The sequence below is a fragment of the Sander lucioperca genome, chromosome 10 (genome assembly GCF_008315115.2).
Source record: "Sander lucioperca isolate FBNREF2018 chromosome 10, SLUC_FBN_1.2, whole genome shotgun sequence".
Lineage (NCBI taxonomy): Eukaryota > Metazoa > Chordata > Actinopteri > Perciformes > Percidae > Sander > Sander lucioperca.
Genome location: NC_050182.1, coordinates 29,036,400 through 29,060,499, shown reverse-complemented (window position 1 = coordinate 29,060,499; position 24,100 = coordinate 29,036,400). Strand labels below are relative to the sequence as shown.

The 24,100-nt window shown below is 40.3% G+C and overlaps 1 protein-coding gene and 1 long non-coding RNA gene across 3 annotated transcripts; one reads left to right on the top strand and one right to left on the bottom strand.

The window, feature by feature from the left end:
- The first annotated feature begins 1,007 nt into the window (after positions 1 to 1,007).
- zmp:0000001114 (suppressor of tumorigenicity 14 protein homolog) lies at positions 1,008 to 21,453 on the top strand. Of its 2 annotated transcripts, none has more exons than XM_036006129.1 (19): positions 1,008 to 1,285; positions 8,690 to 8,837; positions 9,474 to 9,634; positions 10,815 to 10,885; positions 11,326 to 11,498; positions 12,189 to 12,224; positions 12,766 to 12,994; positions 14,744 to 14,883; positions 15,028 to 15,131; positions 15,484 to 15,593; positions 15,868 to 15,998; positions 16,490 to 16,594; positions 17,187 to 17,294; positions 17,495 to 17,608; positions 18,047 to 18,166; positions 18,678 to 18,858; positions 20,094 to 20,362; positions 20,928 to 21,064; positions 21,201 to 21,453. In XM_036006129.1, the coding sequence occupies exons 1-19, from the start codon at positions 1,259 to 1,261 to the stop codon at positions 21,360 to 21,362; spliced, it is 2,526 nt and encodes an 841-aa protein (XP_035862022.1). In that variant the 5' UTR covers positions 1,008 to 1,258; the 3' UTR covers positions 21,363 to 21,453. The 2 variants fall into 2 exon arrangements, with proteins under 2 accessions (XP_035862022.1, XP_031154748.1); XM_031298888.2 differs by having other exon boundaries at positions 12,189 to 12,227.
- LOC118496047 lies at positions 21,284 to 21,707 on the bottom strand. Its single transcript, XR_004898518.1, has 2 exons — positions 21,617 to 21,707; positions 21,284 to 21,577 (listed from the first exon to the last, which is right to left on the bottom strand). It is a non-coding gene; the product is annotated as an uncharacterized LOC118496047 (long non-coding RNA).
- Between the last annotated feature and the right edge of the window lie 2,393 nt (positions 21,708 to 24,100).

The window sequence follows — 24,100 nt, the reverse complement described above, 5'->3', positions numbered from 1 at the left end:
TTCATACAAAATTGTTTAAGTACTTAAATAATAAATATTCTTAAAACTGCACCTACTCCTTCACACTCATTGAAAAATCCAGCATATGAATATACAAGCGTTTTTCATTTCAAACGTTTAACAGTTTAAATAAATAAATCTACTAAAACAAATACGGGTCACATAATTATTAAACCGGGTAAGAAATAAAAAAAAGAGATACATACAATTACCCTCAGTTGCCATATTAGGAACAGCTAGGTAACACTAATTACAACAGTCCTGTAATAAACTGTGTTGCATTATACTGAGTGGTGTTTCTAATATTTAGTATACCCTTATTGATCTAAATGGGGTGGACAACATATTTGAAACACTACTCTGTATACCGTGATCTAATTTAACAGGACTATAAATGTGGCTGCCAAAATTATCAGAAAGTTGAATCAACACCAAACTGTTTTAACAAAACCTGAACATTATAAACTTAAAGAAGGTAGTACTGTTGTAGACTACATTAGTTTTAGATGTGTGCCTTGGAATGTAGCCTATATTTATTTATTTATTTATTGACTTTTCTCATTTTTTGTTATTTTCTTGTGCAACACTGGATACTACAAACCTCTTAAAATCCTGAGAGTGTTGGCGTAATTACTTTTTGAGGCCGTATTATGATGCTGTAGTGGATTGCATTGTATTAAATTGTGTTCAAAATAGCTGTTTTCCAGTTATGTTAGCTGAGTGGACATGCTGTTGTATTGCATTAGACTTACACAAACACATAAAACCGCTGGACAGTGTCTGGAATCTCCAAAAGGAGCAGTGGGTATACACAACACAGCGGCTTAAAGTTAACCTTCTATGCATCAGTGACATTTCCTTGAACGACTTCCTCAATGACTGCACACAGCTTCTTTTGTAACGTGCACAAATATAACTTTAACTGCTGATATTCTACACATGACAGCGTGGTCTTGTAGCTTTCGAGGCGAGTCGAGCAGGTACCGTGTAATGGAAAAGCGCCAATATAGCTTTAGCAGGCATTTGGGCGTGGTTTACATCATAGGTGTGTGAGGAAGCGGTCGGTTTCAGGTGGTTCAGCACTGCCAGCTCGCGACGGTACAGGAAGACCTCCTGACATTTGGATTTAACTTTAAAGACTTGCAAATACTTTTTCTACACATTGCAAATTCAGGATACATAACTGTGTAACACTGCTGGGAAGGTGAACTGATCCTGTTGGATCCTGTTGGACTTCAGTTGGAGCGTTTTTTGGAAGATGCATTCCGCCAGATATGAATACGACGTAAGTTTGGTCAAATTATCCTTCGTATCAATGACAATGTCCGTTGTGTCAATGTCCCTCAAAGAGACACAGTTTTACTACACACCTAAAGTCGGTTTGCTTTGGGCATACACCTGCTATTGACAGTGTTCACACGATTAGGCCTACAGACATTTCAAACCATGATATTTTGGCCTTTGACGGCGTTTAGAGGCTATATTCTCATCAGTAGCCTATGTTTCTGGGTCTCTCTCATCCTAGGATCAACGTCGATACTAGGACGGAGTTTGAATGTTATGGAAGTTTGAATGAATGATTAAACCAGTCTTGACTACTGTTAAATGCGGTTTCTCCCTGTGGTGTTGTCAGTGGTCTGTGACTGGAAAGTTTTTAATTTGGTGTTAGCATGAGTGTGGTAAGTGAACCTTGTTATGAACAAGGAGATTTTGTTTATTAACATCTAAACTGCTATCAGAAAGGACATATACTTTAATAAATAATAGAATACACTCAATTTAATATCAAATAACGGTTGGAGTTGGAAATGTGGGTAATTAAATGATCCATTCTGCAGAATCTTTTTTGTTCACACTTAATTTCTAAACAATGCTTCTTTTACATTACCTATTCTTTACAAAACATAGTTATAATTTTCACTCACAAAGACAGTTTTGTGAAGTGGATGGCTTTTATAGTGCAATATGTGCCAGTGTGAGTATACCAGTGTGTGCACTGCTGGGAAAGTGAGCAAACAGTAACAGGATTCCAGCAAAATAATTCTTTCTTAATTTAGTGTGACATTAACAAGGACTTCAAAAACAGCAGCTTGTTCTCGAAAATATCTATATCCATGAGAGCCAGCTCCGAAAGGACAGGGTGCCCACACTGTGAGGTATTAGACACAAGGGAATTGTCAAGCATGTTCTTACTTGACCCCTTCCTGCTTCTGTTGAGACATATCAAAACAAGTGTTTTTTAAGTTAGGTTTTTCTTTTGAAGGGTGTGTGAGATTTCTCAAGAAATTTCAATTTATAAGGTTGTCATGCTACACCCCTGCCTTTTTTATTCTGAAAGCTGGGAGAGATACTTGTTTTAAATGATGCAAGATGCATGAGTGGAACTGTTTCTTCCTTTGTTAATATTTGATTACTCATAGACAATGAGGTCAGTCTTAGATACTGGATCAAATGGGAACTATGATAATTGTAGTCAGTATGTTCTCTGTTTATGTGGTGGCTCAGCAGAGTCGTCTGTACACAATTCTTCAGGCAAGGACATACTGCCTTTCTCTTGCATTTTAGGCCACATCTCAAGGGCAGCCATGTTGAATTTAAGCAAGTGAAGTCAATGATGTGTTAACGCCACGTCTCTTATTAATGACTCCACTGAGTGATACATTCAAATGAACAGTTGACAAAACTGGGGAGTTTAATAAATAATTAATTATCTTCAGTTATATATTCGGTTTCACGCAGGCTTTGTTTACACTTCAGTCAGGGCTTTCCATCTTTGGCCACTGTCTGCATCTTTGTGTAAAATTAGACAATCTGTGTGCACAACCTGATGGAGGCTGCTTCCATATAGAGTTGGGCAACATGGAAAAAAATCAAATATCACAATATTTTTTTTTACCAAATACATTGATGTTGATATTGCGGCGATATTGTAGGGTTGACTACTGGTGCTTTCACAAAATATGAACACAATGAGAGTTTTGATAAATAATCACCAATAATGTGGATATAATGACTAAGTGGTTAAAGGCAAATAATAAAACAGCTAGTAAGTCTGGTAAGTTCAGAAAATTACATCACTTTACTGTAATGCAGCCTTTAAAACCAGGACAAGACAACACTTGTGTCATATCACAATATTACGATATCCAAAATCTACGACGATATCTAGCGTCGTTTATCGATATATTGCCCAGCCCTACTTCCATATAATGGCAGCCGCAGCATTGTTCTTCATTCAGTCTTCCTCAGTTCTGTAATGAGGATTTTGTCGATTTACTCCCCCTCACTACTCTTCCTCACACACAGCTACCTGGCTGATGCTGTGGTATAAGAGGCTAACTGCTAAATGTCTGCTTAGGGCCACTGTCAAGTAAGTGATGTGTGTAGGTGTTTGTTCACTAAAAGTGAATCAGAGGCCTAAATTGCATTAATTGGCTGTCATATTTGATTGTCCCTTTTGGTTGCAGTCTCCAGGCGGGTTAGTTTGGAAAGGACAGATTAGTGCTGGTGAATGCGGAGAAGGCATATAAGAGCTTTGTAAAGAGGGAAACCCACATATTTTACACATCATGTTTACAGGTTGTGGGAGGTACCTCTGCATATGGGGGAAAACAGTTGTTTTTAGCCTTTTGTGGTTTCAGAGGGAGCTGCTCGAAATATGACAAATTGCCTTAAGAGATGTCACTTCAGGCAACGTCGGTTGGGGTTGAAGACTACAAGAAACTTTTGGGGGTGGAATTAGAAATAAGTGGGGTAACCAGACCTCTGTAGCTCGCTCCTCATCTCTGCTTGAGGCTAGTGACTCAAGGCTAGATTATTTGCTTCTAGCATGTTGCGTCCACATTTTTAACTGGTGGTCTAGGTTCTGACAAGGATGAATAATGTGTGGAATAAATAAGATGATTTATCTGGGTGTGCTGCATCAATTTTATCATCATTTTTCAAAACCTATCCCTTGTGAGGGCGACAATGTTATGGGGGTGCAATGCTAAATGGGTGGAGTACTCTCTTTAGTAGTGGCTGGATGGCAGCAATAGGCGGTGCTGCAGTCTCTGGTCCATGTAGAAGGCTAATGTGTATATAGATGGATGACAATAAACTCTCTTTTCTAATAGTTGAGCCTTGAATCAGCTGCAGCCCTGAGCCATTGGCTACGGTAAACAGAACTCTCACCAAAAGGGACGTGCACGCGCACATCTGCATTTGCAGAACAGCCAATAGGAACGCTCTCTCTCTCTGAAATTACCTGTGATTGGCCAAAGTCTCATGTGGCAGCTAGATTTACTTAAGCCTTAAAGGTCCTATGACATGCTGCTTTTTGGATGCTTTTATATAGGTGGCCAGTGGCCTATATAAAAATAATAATATAAAATCATAATATATCAGTGGTCGCCTAATACTGTATCTGAAGTCTCTTTCCTGAAATTCAGCCTTGGTGCAGAATTATAGCCACTAGCACAGTCCCACTTTCCTTAGGATGTGCCATTTCTGTGTCTGTAGCTTTAAATGCTATTGAGGAGGAGAGAGAGACAATTTACACTCTGTTGTTATTACACACAGGCCTGAAATACACACATGCTCAGGTCCTTTTACATGCACTAATGGAGAGATGTCAGAGTGACTGCGACTGCTGAACAGGCACCCTGAGCGGTTTGGGGGGGGTTCGGTGCCTTGCTCAAGGGCACCTTGTTAGTGCCTAGGGGGTGAACTGCCAAGGTGCTGCCTCTCCAGCTACCAGTCCACCTCCGTATTTTGGTCCGTACGGGGACTTGAACCAGCGACCCTCCGGTTCCCAACCCAACTCCCTACAGACTGAGCTACTGCCACCCCAAATGTTAAAAAAGCTCATAAAGTGAAAGTTGCATGCCATGGGACTTTTAAAACAAAGCCAAGAAGGAGACGCAGGAGTCTAGGTTTTTTATGAGACCACTTGAATTACAATATGCTTAAAGGTTATTATGAATTTCTTTTGCCCAAGTTTGCCAAAAATAAATTACCTACTCAGCTTTAAGAACGATTTGTTTGCAAATCTAGCATCACTACTCTTGAGCTCTAACCCAGAGCTGAATGTTTAGCCTCTTACAGGTTGTGCTGTGTCACTGTGAAACTGTGACTGCATTGTGTGACTACTTTATAACCCCTGGAAAATGTTCAGAGTATGTCAAGAGTGTATGGCTGAAGCCTGGAGGGTGGAGCACCAAGAAATACGCCTCGCTACAATACCACAAATGCATAGTGGAACTAAGTTCAATGGAAAACAAGATGGCACAGAAGTCAGTCTCCATGAACACTTATACATGTTAGTTGTTAGTTATACAGTAGTTGTTAAGTACCTTGGCCTTGAATGATTTCACAGTCTCAATGACGCATTCCATATTGATTTAAACCTACACATAAAAAGGTTATCAGATAAAGAGTGTGTGAACAGAATTGGTTGCATATTGCTTACATGCTGTTCACCCCAAGTTAAGACAAGGGGTTCTAGGATCATCTGTGGTGTTTCTGTTGCCCTTAGGTGGAGACAGGACTCGACTGGCTGAGACATGAAAATAAGTGGCTGAAGCCCATAGGCCTTTTTGTTACACCAGCCATTTTGTTTTGTCACTGTAGGGACAGCACAAATGTTACAGGTGTTGTAATCATTAAAGCTTTTAACATTAATGATTACTCCGATCTGTTCAAGTGTAAGTAAAGTGTAACTAAAGCAAGATGCTTGCATTTCCGTGTGCATCGGAGGAGGCTTTTGGGAGTCTATAGCCACCCTAGGTCAACAGAGGAGAACAGTCTGGGAGATGACAGGGCAAAGGTAAAAAACAAAAAAAAGGTTATCTCACACGCAGATACAGAACGGATTTACAAACCAGTTTCACAGTATGTACCATGTTTCTTTTACTGAAGTGTCAGCTAGGTTACTTACCTATTGAGACAAATCTGTCTGACAGTCAATTTCCATGTGTAGAGAGTCAGTAGATTAGTAAAATAGCAAGACAGTTATTTATTTTACTGAGCCTACTTCACTTTTTTAAGGATTTAGGACACTTACACAGCACTTCATAATGCCACATCTTGCATGACTGAAGTACAGAATATAAAATAACTTTGTTGGCACCAGTCACTTTGATTTAGATTTCAGTTTCTCTTTTCACTCTGCTCTTGGTTCATCTTTATTACTTCAAGATTCTTATGTCTTCCTATATTCATGTGTGGCAACTGAGAACTGAAACAAAAATAATCCACGACTAATGTTGTTTGGGCTACAGGCTTTAGATTTTTGCAGCCCTGTGCTCTGTAGCATTGCATATTGATGTTTGATTTATTGAGTATTGAAAATGAAGGTCAACATGGCAGATTTGATTGGATCTGTGGCAGAAAAAGTAGCTCGATCTGTTCCCTGAGTTAATGTAAAATAAAGTTTTGCATTTTGAATTTTGCTTAAATATCCAGCAGAGCATATACTTCAGTATCAAAAGGACACACTGAAAAATGGTCCCATTATTGATGCTTTAACCTGGTTGAAAAATGTTTCAGTAAATGCAGTTATCAAATTAATATAATTACGCATAAAATCAGTATAGGGGTGGGAATCACGGTACAGCTTACGATACACGATACATGGCTCACAATTCCGATAATATCACGATACAGCAATTCTACGATAATCAATTTATTGCTAGACAATCCTATAATGATACGTCACGATATCGGTCTAACTATGAATACAAAATGCCAGTGGAAAGGTTAATTACAGGTTTTCTCTCTTTATTCACTGCAAGTCCAAACTGTTAGAAAACAGCACAATTCTGCAACACAAGTTTTTCAGTCTGTTGTCCGTTTTCATGTGTTGAGCTCCACCTTGAGAAGCCATGAAGTAGCGACGCTGGGAGCAGGAAATTGATTTAGAGCGCCTTATTTTATTAATTAAAATATCAATATTTGGCGCTAGCGTATTGATTATCGTATCGCACGAAGGACAACGATATATTGCCGTATCAATATTTTGTCCCACCCCTAGTATCCAGTCTAGTGAACAGGAACAAGTGCCAAAGGTGTCCAGTAGCCAAGTACTGTACATTACAATACAGTACAATCTATGATTTATATCTATGATCTAGATCTGGATTGGTATAAATCATTGTTATTAAGGACAAGTGTTGAAATGACAATTGTAACTCTGCTTAAGGTGTTTTTTCTTAAACCACACCTCACAGCAGTGGTACCTTGTTTCCCACTTGCAAAACGGGTTATACTTCTTAAAAATACACTGTAGACACTGACTAGACAAAATGTTTACCAGCAACTTTAATAGCTTTCTTGTCAAAACATTAGGCTAACACTTGTATTTTGCATCATCATGTTGTGGCTTTTCTTCAGTCAGTGTTGAGAGACAGATAGCACTACTTCCTGTTTAATAATGGCATAACACTCTGAGCTGGTATTTAAAAAGAAAAGCTACACAGTTAAAAAAAAATGGGATAGTGTCTCTTTCTAGGACTGAAGAATGAAATATGATGAAGAGTATGTAATGGTTTTATTAGGCTGTGATCAGGGTGACTGATAGCGAGAGACCCTGGAGCACTTGCTGACCCCATCTCTAATGATTCTGCTCATTCTGGCCCATGATTGCTGTTAGAGATTCCAATTAGAAAGCATGTGTGGAAGCCCGAGCCGGGTAAGAATAGGCCTTAATTGCCATGAGTTATCATCTACACTTATGTAATTGAGCCCCCGTCTTAAGGGGCAGCACATCTGACAAATTGATTTAATACCAAAGTGATTCTCCATCCCTAATGGCACTCGGGCTTCTTCACTCATGGGCTACTGGCATTGAATTCGTTGTGTGTTGATTACTAACCGGCCTGAAACCTTTCTCTCAGTCCGCCCACTTGAGAGAGCTCAACAACAGACACATGCACACAGTATCGACAGACACATGCACAAACACAGCCTAAAGCAGCAGGCCCATAATCTCTACAAGGACTCCCTAAATTATCATGAAATTTCTCAATGCATGTACTATGCATGTATGATGGTATGAGTGTGGGAGTGTTGTCACACTTGCCAAACAGGTTTTGCCAGTTGTGTTTGGTAACATATGCCTAGCTGCCTGTTTGAACATGTCACATTGGGAAGTAAGACGTTTCACATCATGTTTTTAAAAAAAAAACATGTCATAGTTTAGCAGTTTCAATATTGAAAAGTAAAACTATTGTTTGTTTTATGCCATTTTGCAAATAATCTATTCCTCGAGTACAAACTCTACAGGTCAGAGATGTTTCCCTAATACAAGACTGACTGGCATTATCTTCTTTTATGGGATTAGTGTGTTTCCAGGGTTGTTTCTCTAATTTCCTTTATAGAAAATCCCATCTGACACTGGCAAATCATTATCCTACCATTTAAAACAAATTGTTTACCAAACTAATCTTTTGGAGGTTCACAACTAACTACCATGCATTATTTATTTTATCTATGAGGAGAACATGTGATTTGTTCAATCAGAAGCTGAAATCCTTGTAGAATAAGTTGGGTATCTTTTTTAAGGTTTGGGTTAAAGCAGAGGTTAGTGTTACTGTAATGAGAACCCTTCTCCCACTTGTTCAGTGTAATCAAAGTAAATGTTATCTGCATCCTGAACATGGCATACTTGCTGTATGTTCGCTGACTGTGTTTTGCTCCTTTTCTGCATCAGGGCCGCAATGGCCATCACGAGCAGATTGACTTCCTAACCAGCAAAGAGAAGGTCTCATCAAAGCGGAAGGTCGGCATCTTGATCGGGGTCCTTGTGGCGCTTCTCATCCTTGCGGCCATTGCAGCGTTTCTCATTTGGCTGTTTGTCTGTGAGTATAATTGAAAGCTTTCCTCTCCTATATCATCCACGGTAGAGATTTGATGTATAGTCCTATGCTTTTTTATGTGTGGGTAAGTTAAAGATGAAGAAAATCCAAAGATGTTGGACATTTTTGTACATAAATCAAAGTTTTAGTTTCTTAATAGAATTAAATGAAATATTGTAAATATTTACATTTCTAAAATCAGTTACTGCCAAGACAGGCATAACATCAGAAACTGCATCACTCCCACTTGCTTTGAGCACATCACTTTGAGTTAAGAGAGTAAGAGTGGCTTGTTTGGACTTTGTAATTTCCCATTAGTGTTGGCCTATTTGACAGCTCCGACTTTCTCCTTAAATAATGCAAAGGAGAAAAATGTCACAGAGTCCATGGCACAGCTTCCCTGTCATTTACACATACCGGGTCTGATAAAAAGGCCTCTGAAGTCTCGATAAACAGCCTCTTGATTCAACTGGCTGTTTTAATTGATCTCAGAGCCAAACTGTGTGCCTGATATGAGATCACACTGCACAACTTTAAAATGGTGATTCAGGGTCTGTTTCTCCCATTTAATCAGAGGCAGCTATCTTATAGCATTGTGTTGATCAAACACTTACCTCTCATCTTCCTCTCTCCTCCAAGTTAAACATGCTGATTCAGAAGCCACTTCTAGTAAGCAGCTCAGCCCATCAACACGGGTCTTCAGTGGGCATATGAAGTTGGTTGGTGTACCGTATGACCAGGAGCTGGAGAATACTGACAGCACAGAATTCGAGGATTTGGCAGTCAACCTGGAGGCACTTGTGAGTTTGACACCCAAAGAAGATGACTTTCCTATTTTTGTTCCCTTTCTATCATCTACAGTGTTTATTGTTAATTATATTGAGCAGTGTTACACTCAGTTCCCTTCTCTAACTGAGGATTAGTTGTTTGGCATTGTGGAAATGCTTTTTTTAAAACGCCCCTACCATTGCACAGAAACAGCTGAAGGCACAGTTGCGTGGGTGGAATAAAACGCTGTACATCCTCTTTGTAATTCCCTCCACAGCATCTATTATTATTGGAGGCAGTGGAGATGTTTGTAGCACTACTTAGGAGCATGTTGATAAAAAAAAAAAAAAAAACTCGCTCAAATCCCATCAAGCGCACACTTTCTCAGTGAAAAGCTACCGAAGTGAGGGTGTTGGCTGAGGATTAGATTGGAGCTGGAGTATTAGATGACTAGATGATTCGGGGGGAAAGCTTCATGGTGTACTAGGTTTGCACTTGCATACAACAACAAAAAGGACCGCTTTTGAGGAATATCTTCAGATCTAGGTTACTGTTAACATGATTAGTACAACTTATGGACTATAGTTTTAAGTAAACTGCTGAGCTAAGGCACCTTTGAGATAGAGGCAACATGTTTAACCAACTTGACTCTGCCACTTTTGCACCACCTGCCTTTGGAGTCCTTGAAAAACTGTATTTTATCTGATCTGTGTGTCTTAAATTGTTTTAGTTTAATATGGGTTCATATTTAATGTTCCTGACTTTAACTTAAGAAATGGCCATTTTGAAATTGGTGTTGATGTTTTATGATAACGGAACTCTTTGTCCTACGAACAACCCGTTTCCTTTCTCCATGTCATTTTGGGCTTTTATTACCAAATGACACCTGCTCATCCTTCTGCAGCTGGTTCTTGTTCCTTTTTTTCACAACAAGCACTTGAGGTTATATAATGCCTTACATGCATAATATATGTTAGTGACCCACGTTTAAGACCATAAAGTATGACTGTAGCCTTGTCTGACACAGTTCGCAGCTCACTGCTGCTGAAGGCAAAACAGTTAATTGAGAATCCCATTGTTTTGTGCTTTTCATGGAAAGCGGTTTTAATGTTAACATGCTAATTTGTACTTTTGTCTTTAGGCAGACAAGCAGAAATCGTGTACATGTTCTTTTCAGTAGCTTTCTTCTCAAAATACATCTTCTCTACACAGCTTAAGGAAAACTACAACAAAGATCCACTCCTCCAAAAGTACTACACTAAGTCTCAGATCACTGCATTCAGGTACTGTGAGATTTTGAGCTCCTCTAATTTTTTTATTTTCTATACTGCTGAACAGATAGTGAAAACGTATGTTAAAAAAATAAACTTCACACTAAATCTTGTATGAAGGAAAAGCTTTGTTGCACAACTGTAGGCATTTGAAGCCTCAATCGGTTTCAAATCTGTTGCATTTCTTGGATCAACCAAAATCAATGTTAGATGTTGTCTTGTGACCACACCCTGTTATGTGTGTAGCATTGCACTGTAGTGGATTGTGAAGTTCTGTACAACCGTTGCAGTAAATCCCAACAGCTCACAGAGCATTCAGCTACTGCTTTGAATTTTGTGATTCACAGTAATCCAAATCACCCATATTCCACTAATTTTTGCTTTTTCAGTAACAAGTGTTTATACTCTCACTTCCCACCCACCCATTTCTCTCTCACCTCTGCTTACACCAGTGAGGGTATGTTTGCCTTCTATTGGACCCAGTTTGATATTCCAGTCGAAGACCTGGAGATCGTGCCGCAGTTCTCAGAGATGCGGGTGTTGAAGGTCCTGGAGAATGGCATTAAGGGGCAGCGCAGCCTGTGGAACCGTGCGGATATCAAGATCACTGAAGTCACTGCCTCATGTAGGTACCACCAGGGGTCACACCAAGGGGCAGAAAGATGGATCTACAACTGGCTCCAGATTATGACATTTAACAATCATCAAAGATAAAGCTCTGTGAATAGAGATATAAATAAGGTCATTGTCGTTTCCTATTAGCATTGGTATTTTCCTATTTTATCATTGGTATGCTTTCTATTTGTATTACAGGAGCTCGCTCTGAGTTGTGCTGATAAGATGATAATAGATAAGCCAGACCTCTCTGCTTGTGCTGCATCTAAGATTGCACATTTTATGCTGTTTGGATCCTCTAATGATATTAGCTGGGCTCTGGCCTGGCTTGAGACAGCCATTTTTCTTCCTTCTGTCCTCTCAGCATTCACATTGCATTTGTCCACATCCTGGCCACCCGCCAAGCTCTGGCCCTGTGACTCAGTGGTTTTTGGTCTTCTTTAAAATTATTTCTGTGGTTGTGATTTGATGTTGCTGTCCAAGATAGTTAGACAGATATGTATGGGTTTGCTGCTGTAGGGCAAGGTGAGATGGAGCAGAAAGAGCTACACACCATCACTGGTTCTCTTAACCGCAGGGAAATTGAACAGAAAACGTGCAACCCAAATATTTGCATCAAATCAAATCCTATCAACCACCCAACATTAGCGACCTTTCTTACCTTTCCTCCTGTTTGACTGCTTCTTCGCTCTGTCTACAGTAACAGATCCTCGCATGGTGAGGAACCCCAGAGACGGCGGTGAGTACGGCATGTCCCATTTCAATCACTCGCAGTTGTAATTTTCCAGCTGGCTAGATGCTCAGCCTCCTGCCAGTCTGTAACGAATGACTGGCCTGGCCTGTACTGTACATGTGCTGCTCTAGTCAGAGATTGAGAACCCTGTATCAGGCCAGAGCGAGTCAGTCACTATGCACAACACTTTTCTTTGACACTGTCTGCTGATTTATTACCTTGAGATGATTAGATTACATTACACTGCATTACCAGAGTAGCTGTACTATCCGGACATGAATCTGTCTTTACATACATCTATGACATAAAGGATGGCAGAACTTGTGAATAAATAGTGTTCAACTGTGTAATTTGTAATGCAAAGTCATTGCTATGCATAATAAAAAAAAAATGTTTGCAAGGAAAAAACAATTTTCAGAATAAAAATAATATTGCAAGGAAAAAAAACTTTACTGTCAATGTTTTTTAAGAAAACAAGTTTAAATGAGCAGGATACAAAACACAATGACGATCACTCTATGATCCCCAATATTTTTATTTCTAGAGGAGTGTTTCTACCGTCTGGAGGCTGAAGAAACAGAAAAAACATTTACGTCACCAGGGTACCCCACAGGCTACCCCACCAAGGCTCGTTGTCAGTGGCAAATCCGAGCTTCAGAGGAAAACGTCATATTTGTCGCTTTCCCTTTATTCCACATCGAGGATGACTGCAATCATGACTTTGTCTCCATCTATGACTCTTTGAGTCCAGATTACTCTCAGGCCATCACAATGTAAGTCGGAGCCTTTTTAATAGAAACGTGGTTCATGGTACAAGGTCATACTGGTGCTTTTTAAAAGTAAAATCTCTCTGGATCAGGTTTCATACTATTTATTCGCAGTAGCCTATGCCATGCAGTATTCCTTGCGCTAGGGCTGCGCGATATTAGGAAAAAATGCCATATGCAATAACGTTGAATTTAACGGTAACGATATTACTTGCGATAAATAAACAGATATTGAAGTGTACTCGGTTCTGCCCTTCTGTTGCTTTCAGTATTCTTCTAAAATACAACAAATTACTTGTTGAATTCAAAACAATTTCTTTTATTGAACAAATTGAACATTGAATTGAACATAAAAGGCACCACTTAAAAAAGAATGAGTTACATTTTAATTTGCAGTTTTCTACTGATATTTGTTCAACTAACACAAAAAATCTCGTAGTGTCTATTGCGATATATTGCAGCCTTTAGCGATATGTATATTGCGCTAGTTGATATTGCGATGATTTAAAAAAAAAAACCCAAAAAAAACCGATATATTGTGCAGCCCTAATGAGGACTATTTCCATTGCGCTATTGCCTCTCCCCTGAGAGGAAGAGAAAACCAGTAAATTGACAAGTTTTTGCTCCCACAGTACATCAAACTGTGAGATAAATCATATTCTCGTTTTGCCTTAAACCTTGTTAGCAGGGTTTGTTTGATAGGGCTCAACCAACATTTGTCTCTTTTTATTTAGCCTTGACGATCAGAGAGGGGAAATATAGTTCTGCATGATTCCCAGAGGACAACCACTAGGAATCACTTGACTGAAATGTTGCAGAGGGATTTAGGAGTAAAAGCTCTTTTGATGTGGGTGGAAAACATGTTCCACTTCATTCCTTTCACTGGATTTGTGATTACAACTTTTTTTCTTGGCCCTGAAGCCTTTACCACGGCATGTCTCATTTTATCGTTAACTTTTGAGACCTCAGTGAGATTGAGTTGGCTCAAAAAGACCTCTGCTTTCAAATCTGTGAAGGTTGCCAACCTGAATCCTGCTACACCACTGTGTGTAATTGCACTTTGTCTATGGGGGAGGGCTATGATTCTGAAAGTAAAGGCTCCTGAATGCAACATTATTTGTGGCTGCAGAACTCAGAACTCAGAAACTATTGCCCAAAAATAAATATAAAAATAATAAAAAAAATATGCCTTACCAAGTGATGCATAACATTTTTATAAAGCTATTGAGCGATGAACTTTATCCAAGGTGACATGAGGTTTATGAGAGCCATAATATAATACTCTATAATGACATTATTCTACTAGAGGTAGATGTATTGCTGCTCTTGCAGTGTCATTCACACCTTCATTGCTTTGCCGCCAGCAGTGCTGAAACTTTTTGCTAATGTACCTAATGTTTGACTTTGAAACTCCGTCTAAGCAATTTCTATCTAGTGGTGGCACATCTCTCCTTATTTATCTCTTACTCTACCCCTCTCTGCTTATCTATTGATTTCTTTTCAAAAATATTTTTTCTGTTAAGCATTTTAAACTTGTTTACCAAATTGATGTTTTTAGTGCTTCTGACTAAAAGGAATTATAGCTGTATAATGTTTCACATCTTAAGAAAGAGCAAAACTCCGGTCAGTAAATGCATCAGGCGTTCAGCTCACGCTTTCTGGTTGTTACAATTTGTGGCAAACACCTTTTTCTGATTCTGTAATTGTACCTGGTTTGTGTACCATCTTGCTTGACTACTCATCCTTCTCTCACAGAAAGTGTGGTCAGAGGCCCCCCTCCAACCCTCTGGCGGTGGTGTCATCCGGCAACATCATGCTGATTAATTTGATAACTGACTCTGATATCCATAGGCCTGGCTTCCAGGCCGTGTATAGCGCCAGACTCAGGTCCAACGGTAATTAAGACATTTACAGCACTTACCATCAGCTGCATTCTGTACTTTATCTACAACAGTTCACCTCAATTTGTTTAGTTCTTTTAATACTTAAACCCTTTGTGTTATGCTCAAATGTGAATATATGACGCGTTTTCCTTTCAGTTAGAGCCTGTGGTGGCATCCTCTCTGAAAGTCAAGGAGTCTTTACCTCCCCACTTTACCCCAGCTTCTATCCTCCTGAAGTGGACTGCAATTGGACCATCAAGGTTTGCAACACTCTGCTCCTTACGCTGGCCCCCTCCTCTACCTGAAACCCCTTCTTCTCCTCCTCCATCCTTAGCCTGCCATGAGAGGAATGCTGAGACAGCACTGTAGAAGCCAAGCTGTTCAGTACCTCTTCTATCTTCATCTGTCAGACCGCTGTTGCTGCCGCAGCTCTGTGTGTGTGTGTGTGTGTGTGTGTGTGTGTGTGTGTGTGTGTGCGCCCATGGCCTGGTGTGTTGCAAACTTGTCTGCTTGCATTTACATGGGATACAGATACATGTCTTGGTGTGTAGGTGGAGGAGTGACATGCATGGTAAATAAGGTTGTTAGTACCAATCAGCTTTTCCTCTGTAGGTCCCTGCTGGGCAGAAGGTGCGGGTGAGGTTCACCATGTTCCGCATGAAAGAGCCCAGGGTGGACACCCGTGATTGTCACAAAGACTATGTGGAGGTTATGGGCAACAAGTAAGACTTTAACCATTTAAATGACACCCTAAATGATACCCTATATACCATCTGTAGTAAACATCCGTCACAGTTCACAGAACAACTTTTTCTTATTCTGACTGCTCTAGTTTCTCGACTCCTTAAGACATTGTTGTAGTAATGTTGCCCTTTACTCTAATCTTAGCATTTACTTTAGTGAGCACATTGTCATCATACCCACTAGAACTACAAAAATAAAACCCAAGTTGGAATAAACCTGAATGTTACTTTAAACATTGGTCTTGTGTCCCAGGTATTGCGGAGAAATTTCCTCTTTGGCTCTGACCAGCGACACCAACGTCCTAGATGTGAGCTTCCACTCTGATGTGTCCTACACTGACAAAGGCTTCAGTGCCGAGTACAGCGCTTATGATCCTGCAAACCGTGAGTTTAAAGTCTCGTCTCGCACCCACGTTTACACGACACTTGGCAAGATGGGCAAAACGTTGCAACGTGACACTGACACTCGTAGCCTGCCATTACAGAGCGAGATGGGGGGAGTAACCATGTAGTCTGAGAGACTACGAGACAGTAGCTGACTGACATTTAAAGGAGCTGTTTAGTGATAGAGGCTTAGAAACTGCAGCAGTGAAACTCAAGAGCTAGACTAATCACCAGAGAGCTTGTTTATTGGGTCCATTTTATTTGCCACTGTCAGTCAGGAGCACTCCACTTTCAATACCCTCCGCTCTTTACGTTGTCTCCCAGTTTGACCGAAATGGATTTATAATTGCTCTGATCAACAGGGACAAGCATTGGCAACATGATGGATGTTGCGAACATACACTGTCACTCTCTCTCGCTCAATTTGTCATCATCGTCTTTCGCTCCTTTTCTCCCTGCTCCCTCCCTCTTTTCTCTGTTTTTGTGAGCAGCTTGCCCCAACAAGTTTGCCTGCGCCTCTAGCATCTGCATCGCAAAAGAACTGAAGTGTGATGGCTGGAACGACTGTGGTGATATGAGCGACGAGATGAATTGCCGTGAGTTCCCCCTCGACCCAATCACACTTTTTCTGTCTTTCCTCCTCTCCTTATTTCTTATCCTGTTTCCTATATCCTCCACTCTCAGCCCCTAAAGGTATAGTTCCAAACATTAAGCACAAACTGCAGGAAGACACATTAAGACATTGATATCTCCACAGTGGCTGGATGTATATATTTACTATTCAAACTGCATTTGGAACATCCGTATCCCTTTATCCTTTATTTTATTTGCATTTGACCTGTGAAGGGAGCCCTTTTCCAAACTCTTGCAATGTTAGTTTATTACAAGAGACTTACGACTTAGTCAGCAGTATGTGATAAGCTAAGCTAACTGGCTGCTGGCTGTAGCCGTTAATGTATCCTACAAACATGAGAGGGGTATCTATCTTCTCATTAAACTCTTGGCAAGAAATAAAAGAAAATGTGTGGCTATTTCTTTAAGGCTCTAGCCATTACCTTTTTCTAATTATCTTGACCTACTGGTGTAAGGTATATCCTGTGATTTGTGTTGTTGAACATGCCCTTTTCCAATCACTCCTATAAACCTCTTCCTCGGTTGCACTAATACTTGCCATTTGTATTACCTCAGAGTGCGGGAAGGATCAGATTGCTTGTGACAATGGCCTGTGCAAACCAAGACTCTGGGTGTGCGATCGCGTCAATGACTGCGGAGACGGGAGCGATGAGAAAAGTTGCAGTAAGTATTTCTAAAGCATTCAAACCCTATCTAATGCTATGCTAATTGTGCTAACATTAAAGACATATCACTGCTAATACTCTGGTCACTGACTCCTGGGCTGTGTGCATATTTATTTTGCATCCATGTCTTGTCCTTTATTCAAGTCTTCATGTTTATTTTATAATGATTTCCTCATCACTATGTTTCATTGCCTCCAGGTTGTGATGAGACTGAGTGGCGCTGTGGTAACGGGGTTTGTATGCCTCAGGAAGTTGTGTGCGACAAGAAACAGGACTGTGAAGATGGAAGCGACGAGGCCTCTTGTGAAGCCTGTAAGTGGCAGCACTTATTCTTTTCCCAGCCAGTCACATATTGAAAAAAAAAGCTTTAGAATTTTACAACCCTGCTGCACTGAATACTTCATTCTTAATTCAAAAGTATTTTTCACTATTCTCTCTTTTAGCTCCTTCTCTTATTTCCTCCTCACACACACACACACACACACACACACACACACACACACACACAGGGCTCTCTTGCATTTTCTTTTGATTTTCACTTCTGTGAATAAAGGGGAATATTAAACCTTAACCCCAATCAATATCCCCAGTCAATGCAATCTGCTCTTCAATCACTATGCATTGTGCATTCAAGCCTCACTTTGAAGCCTTGCTGATTGCATAGTATTACTATTACTTAGCAAAGCTCTAACGCTTCATTGAAATACGCTATGTGTTTTGATTTTGGGACCCGTCTCCATCCCACTGTAGCTCCGGGCGTCTGCTCTGAGTTCAGCTACAAGTGTGGGAACAAAGAATGTGTCAACAAGGTGAATGCCGAATGTGACCGCGTCAGCGACTGCTCTGATAACTCTGACGAGGCCAGCTGCGGTAAGAAATGTTTTAATCTCTTTCCGCCTTACAAAATTTAGCATTTTTATTTTATTTTTTATTTATTGTTTTTACAATTTGTAAAACAGCTGAAAATGGATCTAATCTCTTCAGTGTCATTCAAACTAGATTATAGATAGCTGGGTTGAGCTGCGCGTTAGGGCTGTCTGTTAGATAAGAGCCCCAGGGCTTGACTGCGTTATTTATTTCATTCGTCTTTGAAAGCAGTGCTTGTCATCTCTGAAGTTTTTGTTTTTTCCTCCATTTAAGCCTTAGGGTGTGTCTGTGTTTTTTTCAGTTTTTTTGATCAGCTAATATGCCAGTGTGCCTTATTAGGATTCCAAAGAGTCATAGTAGGATTCACAGCAAAGGCTGGCATCATGATAGCTTCCAGTCAACTTAATCTCATTTTCTGATTTTTCCCTCTGATCACAAAGCCAGTCTCACCTAGTATTTTGCTCTTACTGTTCAACGCCCCTCCTCTCTAATTATATTCTCTGTTAAATGTCAGCTTGTGGCACCAGGCCCTATAAGCTGAACCGCATCGTAGGAGGGCAGAACGCTGAGCTGGGGGAGTGGCCCTGGCAGGTCAGCCTTCACTTCCTGACCAATGGGCATGTTTGCGGGGCCTCCATCATATCTAAGAAGTGGCTCCTTTCGGCCTCCCACTGCTTTGTCACCAGCAGCGCAGCGTGAGTCACAACATCCATAGTGTGCATACACATATACAGAGCAGGACTGTAATATGTATATAATATGTAACACATTCCCTCTCATATATTTGGGTGTATAATCTGTTATTATTTCCCTTAGTATGTTATTATTCATCACATTAGACAAGATTTTATTACATCTCATTATGCAATATGCTCAGACATATTCTGCAGGGAAAAAAAGGCACATCGGAGGACCATTTATATACAAATTGCAAAGTCTGAAAATTAGCCCCTGATGATGCAGTTAATTCGGAAAAACTTTGAAGGGGAGGGGGGCAAAATTTACATTTCATCTATGAAAGCATGGAGCTGTATTCATCAGAGTGCCCTGTAGGTGGAGCACTAACCATGCTGTTCGACCTGAGCCACCTCTATTGTTGTTGACAGATGAATGTGTTCATTTTCACAAGATTCACAGTTGATATTTGCTATACAAAAATGATATCAAATTTGCAAGCGTTTTTCAGATTACTTTATGGAAGCCACAACAGTTATCATATATGTCATATATCACAATAAGTAGCATATTTGCATATTTTTTGTACAGGGGTGGAGACAATATGAAAATTTAATGCAATCCAGTACAATAATCTAATCAAATACCTTTTGTTGTTTATAATTAGAGTTGGGCGATATGGAGAAAATCAAATATCACGATACTTTTGACCAAATACATCAGTGTCGATATTGCCACGATATTGTACTGTTGACTATTGGTGCTTTCACAACAAATGTACACAATGAGATTTTAGATAAATAATCACCTATAATGTGGATATAATGACTAAGTGGGTAAAGGCAAATAACAGAACAGCTACAACAGTCTGGTAAATTCAGAAAAGTACATCACTTTACTGTAATGCAGCCTGTAAAACCATAAAAACACAACTCTTGTGTCATATCACTATATCCAAAATTTAAGACGATATCTAGTGTCATATATTGATGTTGATATAATATCGATATATTGCCCAGCCCTACTTATAATGTTTAGGTCTTGTTGAGACTGTTAGCGAGGATACTGGATTGCTATATGTTTGAAGCTGTTCTTATCATTTTGTCTCAACAGAAACTGTAACCTTAGTAGCATATGTTGCAGGACTGTTGTGTGGGCTTGTATTGCATTGCACACATGTTCATAATGTTGGGTTCACCCATCCTGGCTCGCACATGTACAGAAACATAACCTCTGCCCCACGATGCTACCACAGGAACCTTGTTGCATCCAACTGGCAAACCTACAGTGGCATGCAGGACCAGTACAAGCAGGATGGAGTGCAGCTCCGATTAGTGAAGAGGATCATCACCCACCCAAATTACAACCAGATGACCTTTGACTATGACATTGCACTGCTGGAACTCAGCGAGCCGCTGGAGTTCACCAACACTATCCAACCCATCTGCCTACCCGCTTTCTCCCACGTCTTCCCTGCAGGCATGTCCTGCTGGGTCACAGGCTGGGGCGCGCTCCGAGAAGGAGGTATTATGCAGGAATTGGTGATTCTGGGTAGAACTGTCGTCATTTGTTGTTTTTCGCTGTAACTGATATATTATACTAATTTTGAATATTTATACTGTTATTTCTCAATTATGGGTGACCCCCTCTACAGTTGTGTTTTTAATTTTTGCATATCCAACTCACATCAAGATTAAGACATCCTACTCCTCCCCCATCCTTCTCACAATGAGCTATTCATTCTCTGTCCTTCATCTTCCTTCCCTGCCTGCTTGCTTCTTCTTCCCTTCATCTCTTTCTCATTTCATCCTTTAGCCTTCCTTTCCTTTAATGTCCCTCCCATTTCTTTATCTTTCCCATCATGACATACTTCTTTTCCGCTCAACCCTCCCTCCCTTTTCTCTCATCTTTTTTTCTAATCTGCTCTATTCCATTAAGCCTTCTTCCATATCCATATATCAAGACAGGCGTCTGCTCTCCTGGGACGCCTCTTAAACCTTCGTTAGCTAACACTAATCCAGCCCATTAACACCTTTGATGTTAGCGGCGAACACAGAGGTCATGTGACCCCTTTGTCCTGCTCCTGCAGGTTCAAAGGCACAGCTGCTGCAGAAAGCATCGGTGAAAATCATCAACGACACGGTGTGTGACGTGGTCACGGAGGGCCAACTCACCTCCAGGATGCTCTGCAGTGGATTCTTGGCTGGAGGAGTTGACGCATGCCAGGTGAGACCGAGCAACACGTTATCCACAATAGAATAAGGACAAAGGGCTGATACAGATTTTTCCCAACCAAATAATTATCATGCTCTCACATCACAACCCGATCTAATAACCACTCTCCCCTCACCGTGGTCACCAGGGAGACTCCGGAGGCCCCCTGGTATGTTTCGAGGAGAGTGGGAAGTGGTTCCAGGCCGGCATCGTAAGCTGGGGTGAGGGCTGCGCTCGTCGGAACAAGCCTGGTGTCTACTCGCGCGTCACCAAGCTAGTAGACTGGGTCAAGAAGGAGACAGGGATTTGATGATGTCGGTAGGAACAGAGAGGGATGCAGAATGGGGACTAACATCATAGTGCTAAAGATGATGGAGACGGAACATTTGAGTCTGATTCGGGACAAGTCTCTCCAACATGTATTAATTTAGCAGCAGACTGAGGATATTGCTGCACGGACCCAACTACTCAACATGAATGACTTAAAGCACTTTATTTGGTTGCCAACCCCCATTTTACCACTCACTCTCACTCACACACACACACACACACACACACACACACACACACACACACACACACACACACACACACACACACACACAGTTACACATAAACCACTCCAACTCATATTTTGTATAGTTTTTAAAGGTGTAAATGAGCACAATGTCTTTTACCCCCCCATCAATATTGTCATGTATCACTGGTGAATATACCCTGAGTGCAAATGATGAAATATGCAAATTCTGGGAATTAGTTGTCCAAGGCAACTTTTTAATCTGAACATTTTACACATTTGATAGTGTACAAGTAGATGGTGCTTTTAAGCCTTAGTATAGTGTATTTCTAAACTGGTGAGATGCCTTCATCCTCTTTGGCTGCAGTCAAACGTTGCACTTCGCCAGTGGGCTCATACTGTATATGGCTATACATTTGGGATTTTATTTATCAAAGTATCTTAAAGGACCATTACTCTTGTTTTAGCCTATTTGCTACAAAACACTCATACATTACTGACGATTATTTTCCAAAGCATAGCATAGGTTTTTAGATTGATTGATTAAAGCATTTTTATTAAGGATGTCCAGATCAGGTTTTTTTGCCCTCGAGTCCGAGTCCGAGTCATTTGATTTTGAGTATCTACCGATACCGAGTCCCGATCCGATACTTCTATAATATATAAAAAAAGAATAAAGAAGAGCGAAAAAACAGATCCAGGATGTTCCTTATTTTTTATTTAATTCATCTTATTTTAACATTCAACAACTCTGTTAACAAACGGAGCACTTCTGTTACATATCTCACAGTTTGCTATGGCAATTTTGTTGTCATCAACTTTATAATACCTCCAGACCGCAGACATACTCGCGCTTTCCGCTTCAAGCTGCTTCCGTGTTCTACTTTGCCGGCATTTAACCAATAGCGTCTCTGCAACAAAGTGATGTCATGCTGCATGCGTTGCTGTTTCTGTGTGGAGTCAAAAGGGTCTAACTCTGTGCCACCGCATAACTATAGATGTGTTAAAAAATAATGAGAATATATATACATATATATCCGAGTCCTGATTGGGAGGTAACGTCCGATTCCGATCAAGTCTGAAACCACGTGATCGGGCCCGATTTCCGATCACGTGATCGGATCTGGACATCCCTAATTTTTATCTACCTATCTGCCACGTAGCCATTAGTCTCAGTGATCAGAAAAGTATAAGCGTTAACTTGTAGAGACATCTGCAATACCGGTGATAACACAAGTTAAGAGAGAAAAGCAAAAGACTCAACATGTTACTCAAATCCATGCAGGGCCATTTTCATATAATACTAAAATTAATTGAAACCAGAAGCGTATAAAATGCAATAATCAATCTAAAAGCCTCCATCAGTGATGGAGTGACGCTAAAGTTGTTTTAAGTTGTTGTTGATCTGAACAGGGGTCCTAGATTAGTATTTTTATTACATATTTACAGATGCTCACTGGCCTTGTCTGGTCTGTGAATGAGGATTAGATCCAGTTGGCTTTTGCACAGCTCTCTAGTTAAGCTCAGCATGATTGAGGTCTTCAGTCACACACACCTGAGAGCCAAAGCAAACCAATGGGTTTTCATCGGTTTGCCAGAGCAATGCAATAAGTTCTTATCCCTATGAGAGTTTCCTCTCTTTGCTCACGACCAACTCAGTCAACTTTTAAATCTAAGATTTGACTGGATGGTTTCTTTTACTCTACTTGCCTTCATCTCTGACTTATCTTGGAAATATTGTATCCTGGATAAGCAAACCAAAGATTTGCATAAGTATTATTTATTGGAGGGGAAAGAATTAAGAAGAAAAATGTGTTGAGAATATCACTCAGAGGACCTCTTTTAATAATTCCACTGAGTCTTACAGTGAAACTATGCAAGCGTAAATGTGTATTTTTCAAAAAGTAGGGAGAATCCACAACTTTGAGATAGTAGATATTTTTATGAAGATATTTTCATGAGCATTGTACAGTGTGATTTGGAATATAGACATACTTTATAACCTTTCTTTGTGTGTGTTTGCATTTATTTTTTTTTAATATGAAAGAGTCGTAGTAATAAACATCTTTTATCCGATTCCTCAGTGCCTAATTGCATTACCTGTATTATTTGTCTTTGACGAGGTCTCGTTTTGTATTATGTTGTGCATAATAAATGCATGTCTTGGGAGACCTTGTCCTTTCTCACGGTAGAATTGTAATGAGCATGTACCTCTCCTCCCCATCGTGAGCAGCGTGCCTACCTGGGGAACAGAGGTGACAAGACAAACTCATTGTGAAATAATACCTGCCTTTGTCACAGCTCTATCCTATTACCCTACAAGATAGGCAGGATACACATACAGTGGGGGTTCCACTATCTCATCTGTCTTCATTAAAAGCAGCACGCCACTGGGGGAATAGGAAAATCAACATAGACAGTGCTGCTAATTTATGTATTCATCATTGTTGTTACATAGGAAGCTTTGTTTGTCGCTGTTCCCCATGCCCAGTGAAGCTACTCACCAGGCTGATTAATACACCAGCCAGTTC

Excerpts from the sequence above, each read along its gene's own strand:
- zmp:0000001114 (XM_031298888.2), top strand. The coding sequence starts at position 1,259 with ATGCATTCCGCCAGATATGAATACGAC. Across the intron at positions 9,635-10,814 it reads CAGTCAACCTGGAGGCACTT|CTTAAGGAAAACTACAACAA; the intron begins GTGAGTTTGACA and ends TTCTCTACACAG. Across the intron at positions 20,363-20,927 it reads GGGCGCGCTCCGAGAAGGAG|GTTCAAAGGCACAGCTGCTG; the intron begins GTATTATGCAGG and ends CTGCTCCTGCAG.